This window comes from Nasonia vitripennis (assembly GCF_009193385.2).
Source record: "Nasonia vitripennis strain AsymCx chromosome 1 unlocalized genomic scaffold, Nvit_psr_1.1 chr1_random0005, whole genome shotgun sequence".
In the NCBI taxonomy this organism is placed as follows: domain Eukaryota; kingdom Metazoa; phylum Arthropoda; class Insecta; order Hymenoptera; family Pteromalidae; genus Nasonia; species Nasonia vitripennis.
The window spans coordinates 4,548,741-4,561,460 of NW_022279591.1; the positions used below are offsets into that span (position 1 = coordinate 4,548,741).

The 12,720-nt window shown below is 38.1% G+C and overlaps 1 protein-coding gene across 1 annotated transcript in view; it reads right to left on the bottom strand.

The window, feature by feature from the left end:
- Positions 1-8,849: 8,849 nt before the first annotated feature.
- Positions 8,850-12,720, bottom strand: part of LOC116415746 — a 36,969-nt gene continuing 33,098 nt past the window's right edge. The window contains exon 2 of the mRNA XM_031920877.1: positions 8,850-11,134. Coding sequence (XP_031776737.1) covers positions 9,426-10,304 — 879 coding nt within the window. The 5' untranslated portion in view covers positions 10,305-11,134 and the 3' untranslated portion in view covers positions 8,850-9,425. The remainder of the gene's footprint in view (positions 11,135-12,720) is intronic.

A 12,720-nucleotide genomic window follows, 5' to 3' on the forward strand; every position in this document is an offset into this window, starting at 1 on the left:
AGAGAAAGAGAGAAGTGCGCGATAGAGGTATGCAGCCTATTTAATTAAAATCACTTACCTTTTCCTTTATCTCTGCGACGGGCCTGCTCTGCTTCCAACACGTCCTCTCAGTGGTTTTGGCTCAGCTTCCGAAGCGGATAGTTTCGATTGGAACGGGGTAGTTTACACGCTTCTAGAAAAATAAAAATAACTATTTATAAAACATGATATTAACTTTGTTTTTATACTTTAGTTACTGCTAAGGATTTAAATTTTTATACAGAATAATCGACGCTATTTTTATAAATCAAACAAAATATACTCTTTGCTATTCTAATTTTTTTTAAAGTATCCGAAACACCTTTTTGAACCGTATACACGAAATTATGTATGTATTATGCAAAACATGTATTACGCTTTTTTTCAAACAAATGACTTTTCAACTACAAAAAGAACACAAGAGAAAAATGTTAATGTAAAAAATACTGTTGTATTTTTTAATGGTATTTATTATAATATTTTGCAGAATTTATATACATACATATACACACGCGTTGCACGCCCTAACCTAGAAGACGTTTAAACTTCCTGACTTAGACGCATGCGCACGTACAACATCAGCCAATCACATAACGTCTATCACGACATCTGCTCATGACTTTTTTATATAGGGAATATCGATTTTTAATTGGAAATCAAACAAATAAAGATAAAACTTACGATAAATACAGGTGCAGAGCAATAATTTTTGAAATGCTTTCCTAGGAGCTTTACGTCCTATAAAACTATACTGGTCTGCCACTTTGTTGGTCATCGCAGCTGACATCATATTATAAACCAATTTCTTGCAGTCAGAACCCCCTTTACTTCTAAAAAATCGAACCTGAAATACAATAAGTTAGTATGTAAGGTGAAGGTGATTTTTCTTATAAAATATTTAATAAAATTTTTGCATCAATATGTAAGTATTACAAGCAATATTATAGACAATTTTATGATTTAGCCGCAGAAAGAAGAGTATAAGAAGCTATGTTAACTTTTCATACAAACGCTTGCTATGTAAAAATTGTATTACTTATTCCAACGGGGAATATACTAGGCAATATATACGGGGAGATTATTGCACGGCGTGTATTAGCACCCGAGCGCAGCGAGGGTGATAAAATGCCGTGCACTAATGGGCTGCTTAGTTCACAAGTATCGTATACAATTTTATAGCACAGCTGCTTAAATCCGCCAAGTCACGCCTATCCGTGATCTAAGCAGTCCATTAATGCGCCGTGAGGTTAGCGCACGAGTGTAGCGAGTATAAGGGTACATAAAATCGTTTACGCATCATGGGAGGTAAAATAGCGAGCCCACAGCTCGCATTTGCCACCCGAGCCGAAGGCTATTTACAGCAATTTACACGAGCTGTGGACTCGCCAATACTTTACCTCCCTAGATGCATATAATGTACTATTTTATAGCAGCGGGCCGAAAGTATCACATTTTATTTTTGACGCCGAGAGGAATGCGTTATACGCAGTACTTTTCGTCCGGTGATGCGAAAATAAATTGGTTATTGATTCGTATGCGTAAAGTTGCTAATCAATGCAGTTTGCAAAATTTGAAGTTGCAATTTTATGCTCTTTAAATAAAATAATATAGTTTGCAAACGTGTAAATTTTATGCCCAAGTTACGAAGCATACTATTTTAAAATGCTACAAAAAAGCCTAGAACAACATACATATTATATATTTTTTGTATTATGTAATGAAAAAAATATACACATGCTCAAGAAAATTTAGTTTGATGTTCCTCGTATCGCAGTCATACGTGATAAGCCTATTTGAAGTACTAAGTAAAAAATGTATGATCAAATAATGAGAAAATGGTAAAGAAAGTGAATTATTGCAAGAAAATGTAATGATAATAATTTTAACGCATGCGAAATGCACTACTAGGATAAGGTGCACAATAACACATACACACTTTATGAATTACTGCCTGTTCTCCTTGCAGTCATACATAATCCTATTAAAATAAAATAGTAACAATACCAGTACAATTATGTATGATTGGTTTCTGCGCTGCTCCATACTTGTAATAATCGTGAGTTTTCCTCTGCACAGCTTCATGTGGCTAGCTAAATTTTAATTAGTTAAAAGTTTTGAATTTAAATTTATATAAATATAAGTTATAAATGCATTTCATGCAGAGTATTTAGTTTATTGCTTGATTTAAATGCATAATTTAGACATTTAATATTTACTAAGCACTCTGTATGAATCATCCATTTATACAAATGTATAAAAAAGGCGTGTGCTAAATCTAGCTATCTATACACGTCATATCAAAAAATATGATTTGATATATAGTCTGCAAGTTTATTTATTTTTGCCTTTCTAAGATATCATTACTATAACGGGTGAACTAAGATGTATATTAAGCTGATGGCTATGTATTTCGAAAACTAGGCAAAATATTGGATTTATTGTCATAGAATTTATTTAATAATTTAATAATTAACTTGGTAACTTGTGGTACGGAGCAGGATAGTAGGGTAGGGCGAAATTAAAATTATAATCCTTTTTTTATATTTAACAATATATAGTGGCACAGAGCCTTTATTTATTTTATTGACCTGGATGATTAGAATACCAATGTGCGAGATCATATCAAACTATTAGTCCGTTAATGGACAAGATTTACAAATAGGCTTATTCTATTCACATACCGACCGGTCACACTATTTGCTCCTTGCGAAAGGTGACCTGAAGAGCGCGAATACAAAGAAGTAGAGATACGCAGTGCGTATGTACGTTGTTCCCTCTTAGATATGAACTGGCATTCCTGGTCATGAATATAAGGGAATTACGATTATGTTAGTACATTGATGCGATGAAAGTTAAATTTACAAAGCGTATTATACGATTTAAACCAACGATTATTAATATATTAAAACAAAGCGCGAATATAGTCTATGAAAGGACACGATAGTGATTTTACATTAGCCGGAGAAGAAAATACATATATAAACGACAACAACATGTGTTTTATTAATTTTTGTGCTGAGTTTCTCCAAGATCGGAGAGACTCACCGGATCAGTCCACGAGGGATATCCCCGGGTGCATTAGTTAGTATAAAAATAATTAAAAGGTGCACTTTATACACTTTTGTTTCCTGGGCTACTTGTTGCTGGGTTCCTCGCACCTCAGGAAAACTATCATGCATCAATAGGTGTGAAACATGTGGTAGCTACAGACTTGTAATATAGTAATGTCAATAGCTTGAGTGTCGGATGCATACTGATTTCGGCGGCTCGCGTCGCGAGCAGGCCACGGCGGAGACGCGCTCGAGCAGGTAAACTCAGTAACGCGTTTGCATATGCACAACATTGTTACTGAGTTTAATTGCGCGCAAGCGCGCCCGATGAAGCCCGAACGGTACAAGTCTGCGTGCGCTAGAGAGAGAGAGAGAGAGAGAGAGAGAGAGAGAGAGAGAGAGAGAGAGAGAGAGAGAGAGAGAGAGAGAGAGAGAGAGAGAATCCGAAGCGAGAAAGTAGGCGTGACCACATCGCCGAGCGCCCATTCACGAAGCTCGCTACTCATCTGCGTAGCTACAAAAATTAAAATGTGAGGCGCCTGGCCCGGATTTTCGGAGCAGGCGTGTATGATGTAGCCTCGGCTTCCTTCTCCAGCACTGGTGGCTAGATACTGCTGTTGCACCGCACAACCCACCGGGGAAACTGTTGATTGCATCTGTAAGTAAACAGTTTGAAACAGAGAATGGAGGACATCCACGTTGCTTCGGAGCATCAATCTCAAGGCATGGGATAATGGAATATGATATGTCAAGATATATGAATTATATTACATCGGTGATATGGTTCATTTATCATTTTTTTTAATAAAACAATTATATTTGGTCCCAATCAACACTGGGTAGAATATCCAAAACGTCCTGGTCGTGTAGTGGAGGATTTGTTGCAGGCTGTGTACGCTGCTTAATGCGTGCATTGTACTTGTTAATGAACGCTTCACGAATCGCTTCTCTTTCCTCTTTAGTGGAATTCTTCTTTTCTTTCGTTGGTGGTATTTCACTCGATGATGCCGTACTATTAGGTATTATTGAAACTAGTGGCGGGGATATATCTGGAACATCAGGTGGATCTGGACAAGCGACTAGGCGAGGATATATTGTCGGTTTATCCGATATGTGCGTAGGATCATCCCGTTTAAGTTCTGCTACCTTCTTCTCGAAGTACGCCAAATGCCGGAGCGTTCGCTTCTTCACCCGACGCCTCTGCTGCTTCGGGCCCATAATAGGGTCGTAGGGCTGTAGAATGAAAAGTTCCACGAATTTCTTTAGAGACGGGATGCTCGAGTTTATACGAACAATCATTATAGACAGCACAAATTACATACGGTCCCTCGTACAACGAAATAAACTTTGCCACCACCCTGGATGTGGCATCGGACAGATTACACGCATGCACAATGACATGATCCCCGACGTGGTAGAGTTTAAGATTGTCGCGTGTGTTATGTTTTTCAGCACGCCTTTTGCCCTTGGACTTCGTACGATTAAAAACCAATGTAAGTTTCTCCTGATACGACGGACCGTTTCGCTCAGGCAACGCCAGCCAATTTTCCCAAAATCGGGTAGGAGTTTGTTTGAGCTGAATCTCCATAGGCGTGAATTCCGTAGTATCGTGATGCGACTCATTAATACAGCTTTGCACGAACAGAAGCCAATTTGCCCAAGAGGAGTGTTGTGTGGAGACGAGGGTTCGAAAGAAACGACCAATCTCTTTGTTTACTCGCTCGACAAGTTTGCTTTGGGGATGGCGAATTGCCGAAAATACCGGTTGGATCCCTTCTGCACTCAATTTATCAAGCCATTTCCCCGAGGTGAACTGGGTGCCATGGTCGGACTGGATCTTATTTGGCTTGCCATAATGTATTTGTAATGCCTTCTGAGAGAATACGTTCAAACAACAGCTCGATTTGCGCTACATGCTCGTTAAACTCCTTTGAAATACATAGCCAATTGTCGGCAAAATATACCAAGAAATCCTCAAAACCCTTCAATGTGGTTTCAGTGGCACGAGACAGTGTGGCACTACTAACTTTTGTCCCGAATGGGACAACGCAAAAATGATATGTTCGCCCACCAAATAAAAAACCAGTGAATGGTCGAGATTTCTCGTCTAACGGAATTTACCGATAGCTAGAGACAAGATCTATACTGGTCATTATTTTAAAATCTCGGCATCTCATAAGGACCTGATATAAATTCTCAGGACCGTCTCCATAGTTTTAATTGCAGCCCCAATCTTATCTCGATCACGAATGGCCACTGGATGAGGGCGCCGCGAGAAAGGTGATGCATCCCTAACGTCAAATTTATACGTATACGAGAGAAAGCGCCTTGGAGACTTTCTAAAAATCTCTCGATACTTCTATATTAATTCCCTTAAGCGCGAGAGATCCGAATCTGAGACTCCTTCCACCGATCGGAGTTTCTCATTGATCTCATCATCAGTTAATTCGTCCGTTTCGGTGCACTTTATAGCTGGGCGGTTATCACCCATGTCAAAATCTCTCCCGAGTTCGGATGCAAGGCTCGCGAAAACTGTATTGACTTCACATCGATCTCCGGACGCAGAGTCTCTCAAGTGAAAACTACATTCAACTGAGCCCGATGACTCTGGATGTGTAAAAAAATCGATTCATTTCTTAAATCAATAACTGCGCATAACATGTCCTGAAAATCTATACCCAAGATGCATGGACGCACTAATTTGGGAACAACCAAAAAGTTAAAATCAAAGGTGAGGTGCTTCATGCCCACCGTCGCACGAAATTGTTTTTTCAAACTTACGTATTTCTCGCCAGTGAAACCGATTGCTTTCACTCCCGTGAGAGGGAAAGTCAGAAAGTCTCTCCACACGTGGATATGTTTATCGTACATATGTGATGAGATGCATGTAATTTTGCTGCCTGTATCGAGCAGTGCAGGAACAAGTATACCGCCTATTTCGATCAATATTTCCAGACATCGTGCCTGAGAAGGTTTCTTATGAGCTATGGTAAAGTTATCCTCGTTCAAAAGGTATTCTCGCATAGACTCTTGGGTTTGACTGGATGCGAAGAACGCTCGATCAATTAAATCAATCCTTTTTTCTAATCGTATTAGCTCCGTTGTGTCATGCGACGCACCGAGAAGAACAGGTGGACCCGAGATGCATGTCACAACGGTTTCTAGTTTTCCGAATCAACTTCGTCTTCCTGTACTGTTTCCAACGATACTTCATTGAAACTCCAAACTCGAGTTCTTTCCTAATCTTTGCCTGCGTGGCGCTATTCCAGAAGTGACGGAGAAAACGCTCTCGGAAGTCGGCTAAGTCCCTAACTTTGAATCGTACGTGTTTCCATGAATCTGACGCGATGCCTCGGAGCGCTTGGTCTATGAGGAACCAAGCAGCATGGTGAGACGGACTAACTGCTTTAATGTAATTGTTAAAGTTATTTATAAAACGTTTGGGTTGTTCAATCGGTGCACCCGAGTATGTAGGTAGATCAATCTTAATTTGAGATCCTCCTCTATCTTTGGCGTTCCCACCCAAAGACCTCGTTTTCATCTCAATTAGTTTGATTAATTCAGCACGATTTTTCTCTATTTTGTCCTCCAACGCTCGATTCTTATCGATCGAGTCCGCGAAAAGTCCGTTATAGGTATGTAATCTCTGTTGTAAAATCTGCGCTTCCTCCCATGCTTCGTTTTGTGCATCAGCCAGGTCCGCGCATCGTTGCGATAAGTACCGAATATTCTGTGAATTCGGTTCGATCGTCTTTCCGCGATTATTAACCTCATCTGTCAGACGTGTATCCCATTGAATTAATTTTTGGCATAAGTCGTCAACTTCCTTCACGCGTGCGCTAAGGATTTCCGTACGACGTTTTAGTGCATAATCCCAATTGTACATAGATTGGAAGAGTTGTGTGGCTTCTTGCTGAAAGACATATTGCGCATCTCGATGCGTTGTGCTATCATCGTTCTCAGCAACCTCGACCGCATCGGACACATTCTCACGTCCTACAGTATCAGTCGCGTTCGTATTAGGGGGCACCGCGCTCGGCAGCATTGGCATCGTAAGAGTAGGAAAAGCTCCTTGGTCCCCAAAAGGATCGGTTTGCGGATCAGCAGCATCATCGCTGTTATTTAGAATCGAAGTATTACTATCAGATGACCGTGATAATCCTGGGAAACGTCTCGTAACGCGTGCAGGATTTCGCGATGTCGCCCCGTTACCGCGACCTATTCTTTTTGGTATAGCACCTAAGTTTTGCTTGATATTTTTATCCATTTTTAACAGGCGATATCAACGAAACAAAGCGCGGATAGCAATGTAATAAATGTACAGAACACACTTGAGATTTGTTTTCAATTTTGAAATTTTTTTGAATGTTTTGACTCCGAAATTTACACTTAAATGTGGAATAAAATACTATATGCAACACGGGACAAAAGTAAATTTTTTCTCGGCTGATTACTGCCCTCGTGAGAATATTTCTCCCTCAAGTGATTACTGCAAAACGGTACTGGTAAACGCACCCTTGCAACAAAAATCTATTCGCTCGGGCAGTAAACCCACTTGCGTGAAAAATTTGCTACTTTCGCCCCTTGTTTCATAATGTACCATTCCAGTTTTAGTCAAAGATATGAACCAAATGTTAAGGGCTCTTCTTTATTGACGAACTATTTTGATACACCATCATATCAATTTTAATATAAAAAAATTATATACAATTCACAGGTATATTTTTAGCTTGATAGTAGAACAATATTATGCTAGAATTATAAATAACAAAGAAGGAAAATCCAGAGAAAACAGGAATAATAGAATATGTAAAAGTATAAATAATTTATTTATATTTATTTACATAGGCACGCAAATAGAGAGAATTCTGAGTACGTGACTCAAGGATTAACAAATACGATTACGACTACACTTAACTACAAGCGATATTTTTTCAAAGCATTAATCTCATTTAGAAATATCTCTAAATAACTAAACATAGTATTCAATACGTCGAACAATATGTACAAAACTAATTAATTGAATTAGAGATACTTAAATTGAAGTATCTGTATAGTAGAATACCACGTCTACGCAGAATACTAGATATTCGCCGAACATCATATAAAATCTCTTAAACAAAATCAAGATTCAAATGCAAACAATAATAAAACAACGAAATTGTAAAATGTAATAAATCGCATCGGAAATCGCATAGGTATACCTTAAGGGGGCACACCACCTTTGAAATTAAAATCAAAATTTTTCATTAAAAATGTATAAATACTTATATAAATGTACAAAATTTTTTACTCTTCTAGGACATAATTACCTTTATTTTGATGGTTTTAGACCTTCTATATACCTCTATAATACCTACGTATAGTAGGGAGTCCATAATTCACTGACCTTAAGATTCCAAAGGAACGAATGACCTAAATGAGCTCAAACTCCAGGATATTATTTAAAAGTACATTAGTTATGGTATGAACGAGGGAATTTGGTTTAAATTCCATAGAAAAAAAGTTACATGATAATTATTTTAAAATTAATCAAAAATTGATAAAAGAATCAGTAATATGCTTATAAAACTTTTTCTATGGAATTTAAACCAAATCCCCTCATTCATACCACAACTAATGTACTTTTAAATAATATCCTGGAGTTTGAGCTCATTTGGGCCATTCGTTCCTTTGGAATCTTACGGTCAGTGAATTATGGACTCCCTACTATGCGTAGGTATTATAGATGTATATAGAAGGTCTAAAACCATCAAAATAAAGGTAATTATGTCTAAGAATAGTAAAAAAATTTGGTTTATTTAGATAAGTATTTATAAATTTTTAATGAAAAATTTTGATTTTGATTTCAAAGGTGGTGTGCCCCCTTAAATGTAAGCACGCGACAAGAATATATTACTATTCTGTGTGTATCAACGGTAAAATTATGAATTTGTCTTTGTGTGGAAGTACATATGCTTTAGTTTTTATACTTTCACAGTTCCAAGAATTCAATTCCTGATTTTCTGTTGCTATATAACAACCCATATCCGTAGATGGTATGGGGTCAGTATATATGTCATCGGTATAAGTAAATGCTTTTCCAACTACGTACATTGTTTCATCTCTTTTCCTTACAAAATTCAAACATCGTATTGCAGTATTATCTTCCAGAACAACACAATTATTTCTGATGTCTTTACATTTGATGATATATTTTCCAGTACTGAATGTTTCTTATTGAGTCCCAGAAAGATTTCTTATTAAAGGTCCTTTTTGATGAATGTTTTTGTACTTGGAATCCATAATTTCTTTTCTTTTCTTTATTACACTCACCGATGCCTCGTCCAATTCCTTGAACCTTCTGACAATTTGTGCTCAGCTATGATTATGTTTTCGGAGCAACTTTTTATAAAAAAAAATAAAACTCTCAAATCTGAAAGCACTAAAATTATCCAAGCATCCGTACAATCTCACATCAGAAGCAAGATGAAGCAGATTATCTACATTATATGAAACATATCTGCCACCATATATAACTTCGAATGATTGAACGAAGTCTTTCAACAACGATTCAGCCAAATTGACGCAATCCGGATTAGAAGCCATTGCAGGCATGGTAAGTAATCTTATTCCAACATGAAGTTTTACAAAGTTATCATACTGCTCTTTACTTAAAGCATCTTTAACTAAAATAATTCCATCATAGAGAATAAACCTTCGGCATTCTGTAGCTTTCCATTGTTTCACAAATTGGAGTGACCTTAGTCTCCTAGAAAAGTCGGTTGGCAAAAATGTTGCAGATTCTTGTAGTCCATCAGAAATAATATTTATTTGTTCGACATTTACCTTTATATTTGAAGGGCCATATTTCCATAGAAATAGAAGTTTTCTAGTGATACCTAAGCAAACAAGATGCATACAATCCCTTGGCACACCTGTTACCAATCCTATACCGGGTATTCTATTTAAAATTGTTTGGCCTAATTGGTATGTACCGAGGTAGGATAAATTTCTAAAATCTTCATCAGTTCGAAGTTCTTGGTCGGTTCCATTTGGAAAACAAGTAACGTTTCCAATTCTGCTACCTACAACTTGACAAGTGGGGCAGCTGTAATACCCAGCATGTCCTTTTGTACGAAGGCTCAATGATTTAACTAGGACATCGAGAACAAAAGCATCAATGTCAACTGTGAAGATCTCAGACATGTATGATAGTCCATCTGCATATAAATTGTTTATTTCGTCTATAAACATTTTCGAAAATTCATCTACATTTTTAGGTTTACCAGGTCCGTAAAATATGCCGACAACATAAACAGTTTTAGTAAGGTTTGTTGAAATTTGTATAGGCCATATACCTTTCGTAGTAGAATTATGTAAAGGAGCTCCATCAATATTAACCAATAAGTTTATATTGTTAGTGTACACCAATTTATCGTTTTTTGCGTCAATGATAATGTTTGTATAGCATGTTCTAACCCAAAGTGATGGTACTGGCCACCTTCTATTTCGTAAATTGTGGTCTTTTTAGGAGTTTTCAACAGCGTTCTAGGTTGTTTAGGTAAATCATGCTCTGTATATTTATTAAGAAGTTGTATAAGATGTTTTGCTGTTTCTTGATGCATATTATGTTCTAATATGAGGTCTCAAACGTCATTTATAAATTCTTCCTTTCTTTCTTCATTGGGATCATAAAAGTAGTCTTCATTGTCGTATTCAAAATCACTACGTGATGAAACATCAAAATTAGAAGATGAATATCTCTACTCAAAACTATCAATTTCAGATAATTCTGATTGTATCTCTTCTTGGTTATCATCTACGTCCATATGAGATATAATATTCAAGTTATCAGCTTCATACTCTGAATGAGAAGATCCGGATTCAGTTGGTGATGAAACAGGTTGTGGTATAACATTTTTTTCTTTGTATACACTTTCATCGGATGATGATAAGTCTTCAAAATCGTCATCGAGATCGTCAGTAAGCTTAATGTTTGCTTTTAGATGTTCCTCAAAAAGCCTTCTACGATCGCGGTCTGAGAGTATCTTCTTTTTTCCTTTTTCCACCCATAGTTTAATAATCTAAAACAAATTATAAAAATAATTTCAATTAATATTTCAAAACATAGACATACAAAATAGATTCTAAATAAGCAGAAAGACAATTAACAAGAGAAAGGATAAAAATGAGTCGTGCACTACGCATAACACTTGCACACATGCAGAAACAGACACGATGCGAAATGGAGGGCAAATGAGTTAAATTAATTATATAAAGCACATGTATCTGGTTATCCGTGTTTTTATCCCAGAAAGAATTGCAGATGCTTCCAGTAATTTGTTACGCGAGTTGTTAACATTCGCAGGCTGTTTGCCATAAATAATAAGGTGCATGGTAGGTGAATCCATTTATTTTTAGTAGTTGTAATACCGAAGATTATTATTTTAAATTACATCTTTTCATTTTTTTTTTTTTTTATGTATATCATTAACTTTAAGGGCTCTTAAAAGTATAGATATTGCTATTTAGCAAGCTAGAAAATTGCGGTAACTTGCACCCAGTGAAGCTAACTCGGACCGGGATCCGGAGCGTGTGCAGTGTCCTGCTCCTTACGAGCTACTTTCGGGGCCTGATGCGGCAAAGATGCCTGGCAGCGTAGAGCGGTCTGTCAGCTGACCGAGAACAGTAGGGAAGAGGTACGGGCGTACGCGCAGCGAACGGTCGAGTTGAGCCATAAACCTAAGCCGTTCGTATTGAGCGAGACCGGCTGAAGACTTTCGGACTGCGTGCGGCGGGTATGTCAGGAGATGAGGCGGCCGAGCAGCTGGCCGGGGCTGCAGGGATGTATCGCAGGTATGCAGGGGCAATGCCGGGCAGGCGCACAACAGCCGATCCGCTGATTGAGGATCAAGCTTGGCGTGGTGGACTCCGCGCGTCACGGATAAGATGGCGGCGTGGAGTGAGATGCGCCCGAGATAACACCGCGCGTCTGATCTTATGCATGTCGGTACATGCCGTCCGCGTACTTACTCCGAAAGAAGGAGGGTCGGTGATGAAGGTCTAGAAGATTGATGTATAACGGCTCGGCGCACGTATCCTGGAGATTTACGGCCGGCGTCGAAGACGGTCAGTGTTGACGGCGTAGTATTCATCCTCATCGTTTCATGTGGGTAGTGTATCCGGCTCGAAGGACCAATGTTTATTATGTTGAGTAAGTGGGACACGATAATACCGGCACACAAAATAAAAAAAGTTGTCTGCGCAAGAAATCAGACCTATCTATCTTTATGTTTTTCGGGTCGCTGAATTCGAATATAAGGTCAGTTAGGCCCCATCACGTCAGGGTCAAGGTCAGTTCGAGGTCAAATTGGGAAGTAACGGTTAAAAAAATTAAAATGCCATATATTTATGTTTTTTTGGTCGCTGAATCCAAATCCGGAATCAGTTTGGCCCCATCTCGTCAGGTTCAAGGTCAGTTCAAGGTCAAACTGAGAAGAAATGGTTAAAAGAAATAAAAATGCCATACATTTATGTTTTTTTGGTCGCTGAATCTGAATCTGGGGTCAGTTTTACCCGATCACGTCAGGTTCAAGGTCAGTTCGAGGTCCAATTGGGAAGTAACGGTTAAAAAAATTAAAATGCTATATATTCATGTTTTTTGGGTCGC